At 41.0% G+C, this 14,573-nt stretch overlaps 1 protein-coding gene across 3 annotated transcripts; it reads right to left on the reverse strand.

The window, feature by feature from the left end:
- Window positions 1-409: 409 nt before the first annotated feature.
- kmt5c (lysine methyltransferase 5C) lies at window positions 410-13,926 on the reverse strand. 3 transcript variants are annotated; one of them, XM_073494085.1, is made up of 10 exons: window positions 13,581-13,926; window positions 12,957-13,089; window positions 12,023-12,188; window positions 11,761-11,870; window positions 11,471-11,634; window positions 10,122-10,141; window positions 9,750-9,886; window positions 9,448-9,620; window positions 5,619-7,415; window positions 4,128-4,213 (listed from the first exon to the last, which is right to left on the reverse strand). In XM_073494085.1, exons 2-10 carry the CDS (start codon window positions 13,067-13,069, stop codon window positions 4,206-4,208), a joined length of 2,688 nt encoding a protein of 895 aa, XP_073350186.1. In that variant the 5' UTR covers window positions 13,070-13,089; window positions 13,581-13,926; the 3' UTR covers window positions 4,128-4,205. The 3 variants fall into 3 exon arrangements, with proteins under 3 accessions (XP_073350185.1, XP_073350184.1, XP_073350186.1); XM_073494084.1 differs by having other exon boundaries at window positions 410-7,415; window positions 9,460-9,620; window positions 13,581-13,924; XM_073494083.1 differs by having other exon boundaries at window positions 410-7,415; window positions 13,581-13,924.
- Between the last annotated feature and the right edge of the window lie 647 nt (window positions 13,927-14,573).

The following is a 14,573-nucleotide window of genomic DNA, read 5'->3' on the forward strand; positions in this document are numbered from 1 at the left end:
ACACAAAAACTACTTAACGGATGTCACTGAAAGGCGGCGATAATGCAGAATCTCTGTGTGAAAAGGGCTTTAGATGCAGGATTGGACTCAGAATAGACCCCGTTAACTTTCCACATGGATCAGAATAAAGGGACGGATCCAGGAATTGTATTTCTCACTTTCTTTAACATTTTGAGAAAGGGTGTTTTTCAACATTTTTGTTAATTTCTCAGGGAATAACGCATGGATGCTGATGAAAAAAATACCTAACCTTAATCCTTACCCTAACTAAACCTTATTCTAACATTACCTTCAAACACCTCTTTGAAGTTGTGAGGGAAATGTCCTCACAACGCTTTAAAGCAAAATTTCATCCACACAAACGCACACAATTAAAATCAAGTAAGAGTCAAAGAGAGAAAATACAAAAAAGAATTAAGCGTCTTTAATTATATAGGCTACATTTGTACATTTCTACAGCAGACTTTCAGTAAGACTAACTGCCAATTAGAAAAGAGACAGAGAAAGTTTTACCTGTAACAACTGAAAAACTGGATAAGATGTCAAAAGGCTCTGAAATTAAATTCTCAATGTAAATATTTAGCTCAGCATTTTGTCCCATTAAATAATAATAAAAAACATTTAATAGTTTGAACAATCAATGTGAAATATAAATTACATTAAAGCACCATTTCCAGGATGAGGATATTAAAATAAATAATTGGCCTTTCCATATCAAGACAGTACATTTTCATGGTAGTAATGTAGGGCTGTGCAGTCACACTGAACACTCCTCCCCATCGATGTCAAAAGGGTTTAACATACAGTACATCACGACATGAGGGGAGTGCTCATGTGACTTCACAACCGACAGCAAATAACTCTGCTTACAATATAAACATGTGTAGCTCCAACAACAAAATAACAGACACTGTAACTATTGATGTTGATGAACAAATTTTCCTTCTGTTCTTTCTGTATAATAATCATTAACACCTTTGCAAAATAAAAGGCCAAGAAATGACAAAAGTTAGTTACTCTGTCGGAAGATTGTCAATTTTCTTAATGTAACATGGTAATATCTCAATGTTTCTCTTTAACATCCAATCTCATTAAAAAGTTCTCATGTTGTGCCTTAACTGGCCTGAAAAAGCAATATTGCAGTTTCTCCCACTCACTCATTCACATAGGTATGTCTTCACTCAGAATATATATTGTGTCAGGGTCGGAAATCACCTTACTGTTCATGCACAAACCGTTCATTGATGCACTAATGACTAATGAGCTTACTACATTTTGGTAGAGCAACAGTCACACAATCAGGTACGATAACACACCTTTACTTTGATCCCTCGAGACCTGCCTGCCAAATGCATGCACACACTCGCACGCAGATTTAACACACACAACGTGAGAAAAGAGCTTACCGTGAGTATAAAAACGAGGGTGGATTGTTTTAACAGGTGCTTCAAAAAGTCACAAGAACATATCAAAGACCGAGGCACAAAGCTGCCTTTTTAAACCAATACAAGTACCAGCGACCAATCATGGTGCTCCTGTCTCTACTGCCATACGTGGTATAGAAAATTCATACAGCTATGTTACAGTACAGTAAAAGGGTTTTCTATGTTTACAGGGCGTATTAGTTCAAACTCCTAGTCACAAATATATTAATGCTTTGTTCTCTTTATGCATTTTTAATTTGGTATTCTCAGCAAATTGTAGTGGATTTTTAATTTTAAAATCATACAGTAGTTAAAACACGCCCGCTTTACATAAAACCCTGTACAAGTAATTTATACATTAACAGTCCATCAAAATAATGATTTAGAAAAATGTCAATCAGTCAGCGGGCTTTAATAACTGGTAGACTATGAATTACAGTGTTTACAAAAACATCTTGTGGCAGACACTTTATAACCCCCCCACCCCCCACCCCCCTCCAAATGTATTCTTGGATCCAGTGACACTGGTGGGGATAAATCAATCCGAGTACTGGAGATCTAAGTCTACTGTGCCGTCCGTCACCACTAGCCTCACTCTCTTGGGTTTTGTAGGACCCATGGAGTGAGATGTGGTAGCAGGTCCATAGTGTGGTGGCCCTTGATGGTGGTCTCCAGGCTGACACTGTTGCTGCATGTCCTTCCTGCAATGGTCGTCCTGCCCTTTGAGCCCTGAAAACCCACCCAAGGAAAAAGATGCTGGGTTAGATAGCTGAGGTCCACAGGGCTCGAGAACCAGCCGCCCTTGGGTGCCCGAAGGCTCCATCAGGCAGTGGTAGGTGTAGTTTGTTGAGCCTAATCCAGAATAACCCTCAGCCCCGTCCCTGAGCCCTAGGGTCAACGAATGATCGCCACTGAAGTTTAGTACGTATGGAGGACCCTGATAGCCATAAGGAAAAGAGGCTGAGGACTGACTCTTGTTTGCTGGTGCTGGTGTACCAGGAGGTGTACTGTGGATCACTTGGGGGCTGTTGTGCTGAGAAATGGGCGAAAGAGAGGAGCCAAAGCTAAAATCAAAAGGGTCTTGCTGGGTGTAACATGGCTGGTGCTTGTCTGAGGTCGGCGTGGTGGATTTATCCTGTCTTAAAATCTTGTCTTGGGGATAACCGTCAGACATTTTGGAGGGAAAGTAGGGTCTTTGCAGCACTGAATGATTTCTGTATGTCATGTCGACACTTTCATGTTTGTCAGATGACATCTTACTTTTACTGAGAGACTGAGGGAAAGAGGAGTTTGTTTTGTTGAAATGAGGGCTGGACCTGCTGGGGTTGTTCGGGGAAATTAGATGGCCAACATCCTTTCCAAACCCTTGAAGCGAGATGTTGCTTTTATGATGACTGTCTGCACTAACACCGAGTTTCTTCTCGAAATCGCCTTGTTTTGGACCAAGTGTTCTGGATGTGATGGTCGGGCTGCCAGCAGCCATGGTGTCTCTACAAGGTGCACTATACAAATTCTGACTTGGGTTGCCCCCCTGAAACTTTAACACCCTGTGAATAACTGTAGAGGTTTTCTCGTGGAATTTGAAGGGGTTGTCAGGATGATTGGGAGTTCTCACAGTGAAGAGCTGAGGAGAGAGTAATTTGTTGGGCATTTGAGGTGCTGGGACAGGTTTCGTCAAGCAACTCTGGGGCACTCCTCTGACTGCGTTTGGCTGACTACTTACAAAAGGCTGGGGTTTACTGGGAATGGACACACGATGGAAGGGGCCCTGGGTCCTAAGGTTTGACTGGGGCTGGGCTTTTAACTGACTGGTGCTCGGCTTGATGTTTAAGGGGGGCTGGGCTAAAGCAGCAGGAGTTTCAGGTGTAACAGAAGATGACGTTGCACCAAAAAAACGAGGCTTGCCAACTACCGACATGGGCTGAGGTTTGAGGTCTTCTCTAGGCAGCCTCATTCCTGGATTTTTATTTATAATCCGATCTCTAGCAGCCAAGTCAGAGTTGCCAAGAGCTGAAAAACTGAAACTCGGGTTGGATGGGTGTCTGTCTTTGGAGGTATCCCTCGCTTCACATTCCAGAGGAACAGAGTCACTTTTGGAAGAAATTAGACCTGGAAAAAACTGCAGATCCTCACTGGTAAAATTATTTCCTGGACTGGGAGGGCCAAGGTATGGCGTTTCAGTGGTCCATGTGTCAGCTGGGCTGTGCGAGAGCGGGCTGCTGAAAGGATCTGTGGGTGGATCCAGTGAACACAAATCTGATGGGGAGGATGGAAGTATATTCTGTGGCTGGTAATACCCCTCAAAGTTGAGACACTGAAAGTCCAGAATATCATCACAGCAGTTTGTGAAGCTGGGCTCACCGGACAGCATGTTATCTGCAGTTGTGAATGGAGGAGACTGGGACGGAGGCTGGATGACAGAATTAGAAGCACCAGAACAAGCTGTTGGCTTTTCCAAAGTCTGAGATGAGCACAAGCCCTCAGAGAGCTTCGAGAGACTGTTGTCAATTTGTTGGAGAGTGTGACTAAGACAAGTGGTGGGTGTTTCTACAGGCCCACACTTGCGCGTTCTCTCCATTTTGTGCCTCGGTTTCCTTCCTCCGCTGTTCATCTCTGGCCTTTCAATGACTGTATGTGCAGCTGAAGATATCACTTCAGTTTTATTGTCATTAAGAGGGGAAGACAGAGACAGTGGTGACAGAGATAAGGAAAATGGAGGCGGTTCTGCTTTCAGCAGGGCTGAGTTGCTGTTCACTCTCAGCGAAGATGGGCACTCTTCTTTCAGCTTGCTGAAATCAAGACATCCTTTTGTTTGTTTCACAAAAATGTGACCCTTCATCTCTTTCTTAACATCAGGCTCCACTTTAAGTTCAGCTTGTCTAAGCTCCTCTTTGCTGTCTACCTCCCAAATATCCTCTACCTTTCTGCGTAGTTTAAGGACTGGTAATGGAAGACCATTTGAATCATATTCAGGCTGCAGTTTCTGTTGTGACCCACTTTCAAACAAGCAGCAATTCTTTAAACGATCTTCAATTTTGGTTTCTTGCCCTACTGCTGACAACACATCACCATCATTTCTATGACCCTCGATTTTTTCTGCCAGTAGCTTGACTCCATCCTGAAGTTCTCCATCAAGCTTTTCTTTCATTTCTACTTTGTCATCAGCTGTTTCACTGGGTCCAGGTTCTTTTCCTGACTTTCCGTCAGGGGGGACCACCTTGACATGCCTTGCTTCACAAAGCCTCTCACCTCTTCTTTTCAAACGATGCAACCTGTTCTTTGACTTCCTACTAGCGTGCACATGAGCCTGAGCTGCCTCCATCTCCATATTTAAAACTGATACAGAATCCATGATGGCTTTAAAAGGATCACATGCCACCAACTCCTCTCTCTTTTCTATCTTTAATGCCATATCTTCTGCTCTTTGCATCTCCCACACTCTCCCTCTCCTCCTCTTAAAACGAATCTTAAAATCAGTTTCAGGCTTAGTCTCCTCCAAAACACTTTGCTGGATTAAGGTTTCCACCTCATCATCTGTTTGAGATTCATTTGGACTTGCATTTTTACCACACTGCTCTCGGATTTCAGCAGGATCCTCGGCTTGTTTGTCCTCTGGAAGCTTATCGCACTCTAGTGTCTCACTATTGTCGATTTCATCCTCTTTCCTCCCTAATTTACTCTTTTGAACTTTCCTCAATAAATGGCTTCGCTGAACTTCATTAGCTCGGGACCGAAGCACTCGGTTAAAGGTTGTGATCCTTTTGGGGGTCAACCTCTGGATTTCTGTTCTCCTCACTCTACCTTTAACATCTCTTTTCACTTTGCTACTGTCCTCTGAACACGTACCAAGACCCTGGCTCACCTCTGCGGATGAATTTAATTCAGTGAGTTCTTTAGGAACTTGATCTGAAGCAGAATTCAGAACTTGATCAGAGTCTATTTCCACAGAACTGCGAAATGTACGTTTCTTCAGAGGTATGTTGGACTGTATGTGTGCCTGCGGAGTGGTGTCTGAATACAGATTAGTTGTGGCTTTTTCTGAAATTTGTGACTTATGAGGTAGTGGGTTGAAGCAGGTAGCCGGTGGGTTATTATGTCCCTGTGGTGACTGAAGCTGCGAAGTGTCCTTACTCAGCTCCGTCTTTGCTGGAGCTGGAACGTCTTTGCCTAAGTGTCCCTTGGTGCTTTGCTTACCTTCTGCTTTTGTTTTTGCTGCTCTCGGCCTCATCTTTCGTCGTCTCATAATCCTCCTCTGCACCGAACACTGGTACCTGCCTCCATTTATTTCAGTCTCTTCTTCTTCCTCCTCGGCACTCTGCATTTCTTTGGAGGCCAAGGTACAAAACCCTCGTCCTACAATATCTGCATGTAATCTTTCATCTATTAAGGATTTATCTCTTCTTAAAATATCAGATAGCAGAACCTTTGCTTGCTTTATGACAATATCTTCTTCATGCCTACTCCCTGGCTGTTTAATCACACTCTTTCCTTTTTGTTCTGATAGCTTAACAACTCCCTCCTCCTTACATGCATCTTTGACTTCATTTCTAGCACCCTGCTTGTTATTTTGCCCTCTGGGTTTTTCACTGGGCTCTTCTTTACATTCAGACTCTTTAACCTCTTCTAGAGCTTTGTTACTTTTACATTCCAAAACTTTAAATGCTGCATTTCTCTTTTCTTCCTGCCCTTCAATTTTGCCTTTTACAATGTCTTGCTGCTCCTCTTGTAAATCATCTTTTCCTTCTGACACGGTTTGTATTTCGATAACCTTGTCAGTCGCCCCTTTCTCCCTGTGGGAGAAATCACCAACAGATTCACTTGCTTGTCGCTTCCTTAAATTTACTTTATCTACAGCCTTGAAAAACATCTCCCTCACCCCTCTGTTACCTTCAGCTGTGCAGGTCTCTGAACTCCCTCCCTGCTTCTGCTGAGATCTGGACACTCTTCTTTCTGCCTGTACTCTCAGAGGCGCTGGTCTATGCGCCTGCCTGCTCCTTCCTTTTAGCGTAACACTTCCTTTCTTGTCTTGAGAGGCCTTTTCTGCTACTATGCTTTGTGGCACTGATAACCTTGTTAAGCTGACTGTAAGGTATTGCTTCAGTGATATTAGTCGATTGTCCCCAGCTTTCTGCAATCTATCGGTGACACTCTGACAAACTTCTAACAGGGATGAAGCTCCGGTGGGCTTGAGCTCCGACTGTTCTGCAGCTGGATTTTGAGCCGTGTCGGTGCTGCTGGATTCAATGCCGCTGCACTTGTTGGTTTGTTCAGCAGCTGGATTTTGAGTCGTGTCTTTGACGCAGGATTCAATGGTGCTGCACTTGTTGTTTTTACCGTCTGCTGGTGCCTTCTTATTCGTCTCTGCTGTTGCTTTCTTCATCGTCTCATGTTTTACTGCATTGCAGTTATTGTCAATTTCAACAGGCTGACAAACAGTTGTAGTGTTGGCTGTTTTTCTGGACCCTGTTTGATGTGTGATCGGGGTTTTAACCATGTTTCTTTCTCTCGAAGAAGTCCTCCTCTGAACTGCCAGTCCATCCACAACTTTAACAGACTTTCCATTAAGGCCTGCACTACCTGCCGCAGGTCTACTTTTCTGACGAGTAGACATGGATGAATTTAGAGTCAAAGGCGTCAAGTTCACGTCACTTTTGCTATTTTCTTCGCCAGTCGAATTCCGTTCACTCAGCCCGTTACTGTTCAGCTTCACTTCCTCCAACTGTTGAAGCAAGGCTCTTTCTTCGCTTTTTGGATCCTTACAATTGAGTAAGAAATCCACAGAGTGGCGCCGTACTTTGATTCTAAGGTCCCTCAGAGTAACTTGGGACAAATGAGGAATTGTCCTACACTGTTTGGCTGTGGAGGAATTCAATGGGTGCTTTCCTGATAGTCTGTGCTTGTCTCGTCTCCACTTCTTTGTTTGACAAAATTTTCTGTTCTTCAAGGCATTTCTCCTCATCTGCTGGGTAAAGGAATTCCTTGAAGGGATGGCTATAAAGGAAAGACAACAACAAAGAAGCAGTTAAACTTGCGGCTGCTGTATACAAAAGCACCTCTTTTGCTAATGTGAATGTTTAATCAACATAAGCAGTGCATGGAAATAAAGCTTATTTACACAATGGAAACACTGAAATTTTATTGTATGTAATCATCAAAAATAGTTCCTGTAGTTGCGATAAAACATCACAAAAAATGTGATTCAGATGACCAACTCATTAAACTGCTTTCACTAAGTTTTATCTGTTCAGTAAATTACTGAACAGATAAAACTTAGTGAAAGCAGTTTAATGAGTTGGAGAGGTTGCCTGTGGTGCTAACAAAGCACTTCATGCTTGACAAAAGGCGAGGGATAAAAGTGTTCAGAGTGTACAAAGACGACACTGATGGTGTAATATTTTCAGTCAGCATTAGGACATTTTCTCTTTACCAATCATGCAACAGTGGGACATATTACAAATGGTGGTGATTAGGAATCGGCAGATATCTTTTCATTAGTAATCAAGGATGACATATATATTGGGATACAATATAAATTTTGCAGAAAAAAATGTTGAATAACGATGAAATGTATCTTAGTACAATTTAGTCAAGTACTGTTTCTGAAGTACTCATTCTGTATTTACATATTTCCATTTTCTGTTACTTGATGCATCCACTCCATTACATTTTAGAGGCAAATATTGTACTTTATCCTCCACTTAAATAATTTGATAACTAAAGTTACTAGTTACTTTGATGATTCAGATTATTTATACATTATTGTTTGGCATCAAAGCTTTAAATGAATAAACTTTACAAGCAATTTGACAAAAATAAAACAGAGAGATGTCATCAAATTATTTTATAGCCTACATGTGAAATCCCTTGATTTTCTGTGGTTACACATACACATGCTACATAAAGTGCTGAATTTGTTGTACCGTCCTAAAAAAACTAATAAAAACAAAAGTAAACAGAAGTCCCTTAATATTACATACCAACTACGTAAGCTATTTCAGTGAACATTGGAGATTTCTTGATATTTGAATCCTAATGTCAACAAGTAACACAATCTGCCTTCTAAAACAGGCCCGGTGTACCTGTAGATCATATTTCAAACATGTGCTTGAACAGGCTATGGTGGACACAGACATATATAGACACAGTCATTTCCAAAGAGTGAGACAAAACTGTTCATTAAGAGCTGCCTGACTGCATGAGCCTGATCTTATTTCAGGTCTAACACAGTACAGAGAGACGTCCGCTGGACTTGATTGGTGGAAATGATTTTTCCGAGGCAGATAATGTTTCAATGTTTTCAATTCAGTTAAAAGGTCACTGAATCCCATCATGTTTTATACATAGAAAAACCTTGTGCTTTTCTGCAATGATGCCATCAATATGATTAAAGCTTCACCATAATTGTTTGCACATAGTAGTAAAAATAGAAAAACATTTGTAGTAACAATTTCAAAATCATAGTGAATATTCTTAAATCTTCGACCATCAAGCTCTGTGTTGTGGGTCTAATGTTAAAGTTATAATGTTGAAGTCATCTGCGTCATCAGACTTTTTACAAAAAGTATATTAAACAGGTATTTTGTTGACTTAATCTTGACGTACGGCTGTTTTAAAGCTGGATTTCCAGCAAGGTCTGTACACATTTTGAGCGGAGTGGTCCTTAACAAATAAGCAGAATTGGTTGTCCTTAGGGCTTTCAATTTGATGGTGCATTTAACAACCACTGAAGTGATGAGTGAACTGTTGAGCTTTTAACATTACGAGCTGTTATTCTTGACATTATTGCTGTATAATTGCCTTGTGCAGCTAATATTCCTGTTAGTGCGTCTTGAGCCACTTCTGCGGTGCTGAGAGGGATTTTAAGATCCAGCTATGACAATTTTCTGTCTGAATTAACAGACTTCCAATATTTATTTTGTTACTTTCATTTAACAGAACTTAGACATTTTGTCACTGCTGTGCTAGTGATTACTACTAGTATTTTGACAAAAGACCATTTCAGAGAAAATCCTAAAGTGGTTACCTTTAAAGATACCTGAGTGTAATCCTGGTATTATCGGCCTTGCAGGAAAGTGACTCTTCTCTCTGTGATGACGAAGATATCTCTCTCTCAGTCTGTACTTTTGGCCCACAGGGTCCTTTGTTTCTTCACATTCAGGCTGCTTCCCTCGATGTTTGAAGTGCCCCTCGCCGTTCCTGAAGAATAGTTAAAATTACAAATTTTAGTTGAAACATCTGCTAGTTTTTTCATAACAAAATCTTCAGTTTTGAGGAAAATATACCAAGCCGTGATAAAGACACTGTCTGATCAAATGATGGACACACCTTTCACAGGTGCAGCATTCACACATTTCATTTCCTTCCCCAAAAAAGCTGGCGCCATAGTAACAGGTGATCTCCTCCCCAGGTGAGATGGGTCGAATCACTTCAACACAAGCGATATTCTTCTCACCAGGGACAAACTGGGCGGGTGAAAAAACACAGCAAAAGACAAAGACAAAAGGTTGGTTGGCCCATGGGATACACATAGAGCAGGTGTTATTCTGCAACTAAAATACTACTTTCAACATGCAAAATTTCAATACGATTAACTCAACTTGATTGTGCAATATGATGTAAGATCTGTCAGAGTTACACTTCAATTTCAATTTGTTCATTTTTTTTTCATACAAGTAATGAATAAATATCGCAGATTACCTTGCAGTTTGGTTTGCAGTCTTCAATCGAGGAAGGATAAATAAAGAGAGAAAAACAAAAAGATAAAAGACTAAGTTATTAATTCAATCACAACAGTGAATAAAGGACTCGACCTTTTGTTGATCGGCTTGCTTGTGCTGAATTCATTTTGCAAAGGCTCAAAGGATAAGCTGATTAACTCTCAAAGAGTGTTAAGAGATCTTGTCAGAAACTGCGCTCTGAGTGGACCGAAGAATGAACTGTAATCTATAATTTTATTGGACTTTTTGGACACATTACAATTCAGTTCACACCGTGCTGACACAGATCACTGTGCTTGTGCTTTTTTTTTTTTTTTGGTGATTAATTCATTATTCATCACAATTTCCCAGAGGGCTTGCTTTAATGTCCTGTTTTGTTCAACCGATGAATTAACTCCCCAAAACATTCAACTTATTATCATATAAGACGCTGAAAATCAGCAAATATTCACATTTCAGAAGCGGGAACCACTTTTTGTTTTAATGATTATTAGACTCATTTTCTCTCAATCAACGAATAAATTTATCAATTAACATAAATTACCAAATAAATCAATTGTGTTGAGAGGAGTTATGCTAACGAAACAGTCCGACATAAAGCATCACACTCATGGAGAAAAATAACTAAACAAGATGGATTGTATGATGTGTCTGGATTCTGTTCAATGAACATAAACACTGATTCTCTATGTCTGTTAAAGGTGATTCAGAAGTATCTGCGGTAGTGTTGTCAAAAGGATCAAAATATATATTTGAAATAGTTTTAATACTCATTTTTTGCCGTGTCGATACTCCAGTACTAGTTGTGTTTTTTTGCTATCCTCTCTTGACACATGCACTGCTGTAGTGCCTACATCATCCCACCTCCCCCAGAAGTAAATAAACTGAGATGCTATTGTGCTTCACATACAGTACACATTTTATATTTATTTACATTTTAATAAAAATCTGAAATTTTATTCCCTCAATGTTGTGGCAATTTCCCCTGTGGTATCGAATATCGCTATTTTTCAAGGTATTGTATCGAAGTTAGAAATTCCAGTATCGTGATAAATAATCGTAATTGAAACTATATACCTCAATGCACCATAGTATGAAAGTAATCAACATTATTAGAAAAAAATGGCTTATTGCTGAACAGCAGCAGCTTCTAATCTCTTGGTATTCGGATTACGTTTTGTTGACATTTGAATCACAAACTGTGCCTTTAAAGATTTACTCCTGGCAGGTGACAATGTTATGCTGATAAAGCTCACAGGCGGTGCTCCTATCAGCTATGAAAATTTGTGTGTGTTGAAAAGAATGAGTCATGAATGCACACAAACTCACCATGGTTAATAAAAGCTGCAGGCCCGAGCCAGAGCTGAGCGCAGCGTTTGCGTGTGGAATACATCACACTGAAGTCGTTGACTCCTGCCCTCAGCACAGCACTGTCAGCGGGGCTCAGCTCTGCTATGCAGCCCAGCAGGACCTCCACCCGCTCTCCTACAAACCTACGGAGGAACAATTCAAGCGTCACATATCCACTCTCAAAAAAAAAAAAAGGTCCAGGACATACAGCACTCAGTACAGCTACATGCAGCCTTGAGAAATACAATGTTAAGAGTGTGAGGGATTACCAGTGTCTTGTTGAGGTTATCTTCGCTCCATTGGTCTCTGAGGAGTATCTGTCGCAGGACTCGATCTTGATACCGCTATCCAACAGGAAGGCACTGAGGTAGCGATACACCTGCAGACATCATAGATGGTTTAGTTTGTGTTCAAGTGACAAATTCAAGAATCAACTGTAGGTTTCTATGCACAGATATTAAGAGAGGGAGAAATCTATGAGGTTTTTTGTTATATTATTTTATTCATACTAATCTGTCAACATCATCTTACATGTTGCCTCAGCAGCTCCTGACGATGGCTTCCCAAAGCATTAAAGTAGTCACCAGCCAGTTCACCGACTGTCAGCGCCTCAAACGTAGCGTTGAAGTCATGCGTACGCTGAAAGCGCATCAGGGTCTCTTTGAGATTTCCCCATCGCCGGATCTCTGGTGGGGGACTAAAACAGAAAGGCAGATGACGGCATATAAGAAGAGCAGAAAAGGTTACAGGACAGTCTAATCACAGTCGGTGTTGGTCTAAGGCACGCATGTAAAATGTTATTTTATATCTGGATTTTTAGATATAGATTTACTGACTACATCTCCATGTATGCTTTAAATCATGTTACATTTTTGTGTTCAGGCTTGTTCCTTAACACTTCTTGGCATGATCAAAAGAGGACACGATATACTGAAAAAATATTCTATTACTTGATATGCTCAGAGAACCTAAGCTCATGAAAACAACTAAATCAATCTGCAGTTAAGGTTAAAAATAAAAAATAAAAAATCAACACACAATATCACAGTATTATTACAATATGTGCAGTTCAATTGTTGTGGTGAGTTAACCTATATTTTCCAATACAACAACTTAAATTGTAAATGCAGCTGACCCTGAGCAAGAACTGTGTTACACTACACATGTGACCTGTAGATACAGGACAGTAATCTTCTGCTATTTACACATTATCCCTCTGGGTGAAGAAATGTTTGTCTTATGTGTTAGTTAACAAGACACTTTAAGGACAGGTCTGGGTGTCATGACATGGTCATCAATGTCGAATTAAACATACAAATTTGCAGAACAGAAAAGGCAAGAAAAATACTGCACATTTCTGAAAGCAAAAAAAAAAAAAAAATGTTTAAACACTGATGTGAAAGTGTTAATTCGGCTCGATTACAGTGAAAGGGCGCGACCTGGCTTTTCTTGAATGACAGGTTACCTGATGTTCATTTTGTGTGTGCTGAAACCCAGAAGAGGGTCCAGCACCAAACCGGTGGCCAGGTCATCGGTCTCACACAGCTCCTTCACACTCATTCTAGTGCATCCGTCCATTGCCTCCCACCATCAGCATGCTGCGATCACAGGGTCAAAATAACGCTGTGTCAACAACAACAACAACAACAACAAACTACAATCATCATGAGTTGTGCATGCCAGCTGATCCAGTGAGCGAGTGACATAACATCGGCATAACATTAACGATAGTTACTTGATCACTTGCTAAAGTTGGCCCACAAGCCCGTATTGCAACCTGGTCTCTATCTGTATCCTTTGTTTACAATAACCAGTAAATGCAACGTTGGGTTTAAGTTAAGGATGTCACTGGGATCCCGTTAGTTTCACAAGCATATTAGCTTAGCATATCAGCTTGCTGGTGAAATGCGCTAGCTTATCAGCTGAGGAGTGAGGAAGCTAACACTATGGTAGCACTGGCGGTCTGCAGCTAACGTAGCTAACATGACTGCATCAGATTGTTGATGAAATTCAGGTACCATGAGCCGACCTGTGCAGCGATATAATCTCACAATGATGCATACTGGTAATGAGGATTTCGAAAACGTACCTGGGAGTCTTTAGTAGTCAACGAAAGTATCGTCGAATAGACAATTTATCGCAAGCTACTCGCTTGCTCCGGCTCCCGTTCGCCTGGCAGGGAAAGTTAGCCTAGCAACATAACCAGCTAGCTTTCCGCCGTCTTGCTGGGGGACCCCGGCCGCGTACGAAAATGGAGTCTCCTCGTCACTTCTAGAAATTGTTGAATTGTTGACGACTGAAAATCCCAGACTAAATTACAAAAACAGAAATGCACCATGCACGACGACAAATTAGCTGAAATTGTAGGCCTATATGTTATGTAGCTTGCTAGCTAGCTTTGCACAACGTTCATCTAGTAGCAAAAGTTGATGGGCAATGTCCGGTGCAACCAAACTATTTTTGGCCACGCCCCCGCGCTGCGCTATTCGCTGAGGTCAAGGTCAATTTAGCAAATCAAACCCAGCACAGTGTTTTCGGCTCTCTGATTGGTCAGACCGTTGTGGGCGGGACCGTGGGTTTGGGTTTACTATGTTGGTGCTGGAAAGCCTCTCACAAAATGCCTCACCCGTGCAGCTCTGCGGCCCCGGAGACCCGGCCATTCATTTTTGTCCTCTGCGGGAGACATGACACTGAATTCAAATACCTTGCAGTCAATCTGAGTCCTAATGTACTGTGAAAAGCACATCCTGTGCTTTCTAGCGATGCCACAGACAAAAGTGAGGCCAACAGAGCACATCTTTTTTCCAAAATGGCAGCACGTTTTATGGAAGTAAAGGAGATAAATGATAACATTTAAAAATGTATATTGCTTCTGCTCTTCATGGGGATGCTTTCTATTTATTTGTGAGAGTCTTAACTATATCATATAGAGATTTTAAAAGTGTGTATTAATTTTAAGCCATTCAAAATACACATTAATACACATATAACCCAAGACAGCGGGACTTGTTTCTTCTTATTTCCAACTATTTTCCATACTTGGCTTGTAAAGAAGTTTTTATTTACATAACATTTTAATTAG

Source organism: Pagrus major, chromosome 23 (assembly GCF_040436345.1).
Source record: "Pagrus major chromosome 23, Pma_NU_1.0".
Lineage (NCBI taxonomy): Eukaryota > Metazoa > Chordata > Actinopteri > Spariformes > Sparidae > Pagrus > Pagrus major.

Bases quoted from the DNA above. Each gene is read 5' to 3' on its own strand.
- kmt5c (XM_073494083.1), bottom strand. From the start codon at position 13,069: ATGGACGGATGCACTAGAATGAGTGTGAAGGAGCTGTGTGAGACCGAT. The intron at 11,635-11,760 runs GTAATCCCTCAC...GTTCCTCCGTAG, and splicing joins ATAACCTCAACAAGACACTG to GTTTGTAGGAGAGCGGGTGG. The intron at 9,621-9,749 runs GTGTGTCCATCA...ACTATTCTTCAG, and splicing joins GAATGCTGCACCTGTGAAAG to GAACGGCGAGGGGCACTTCA.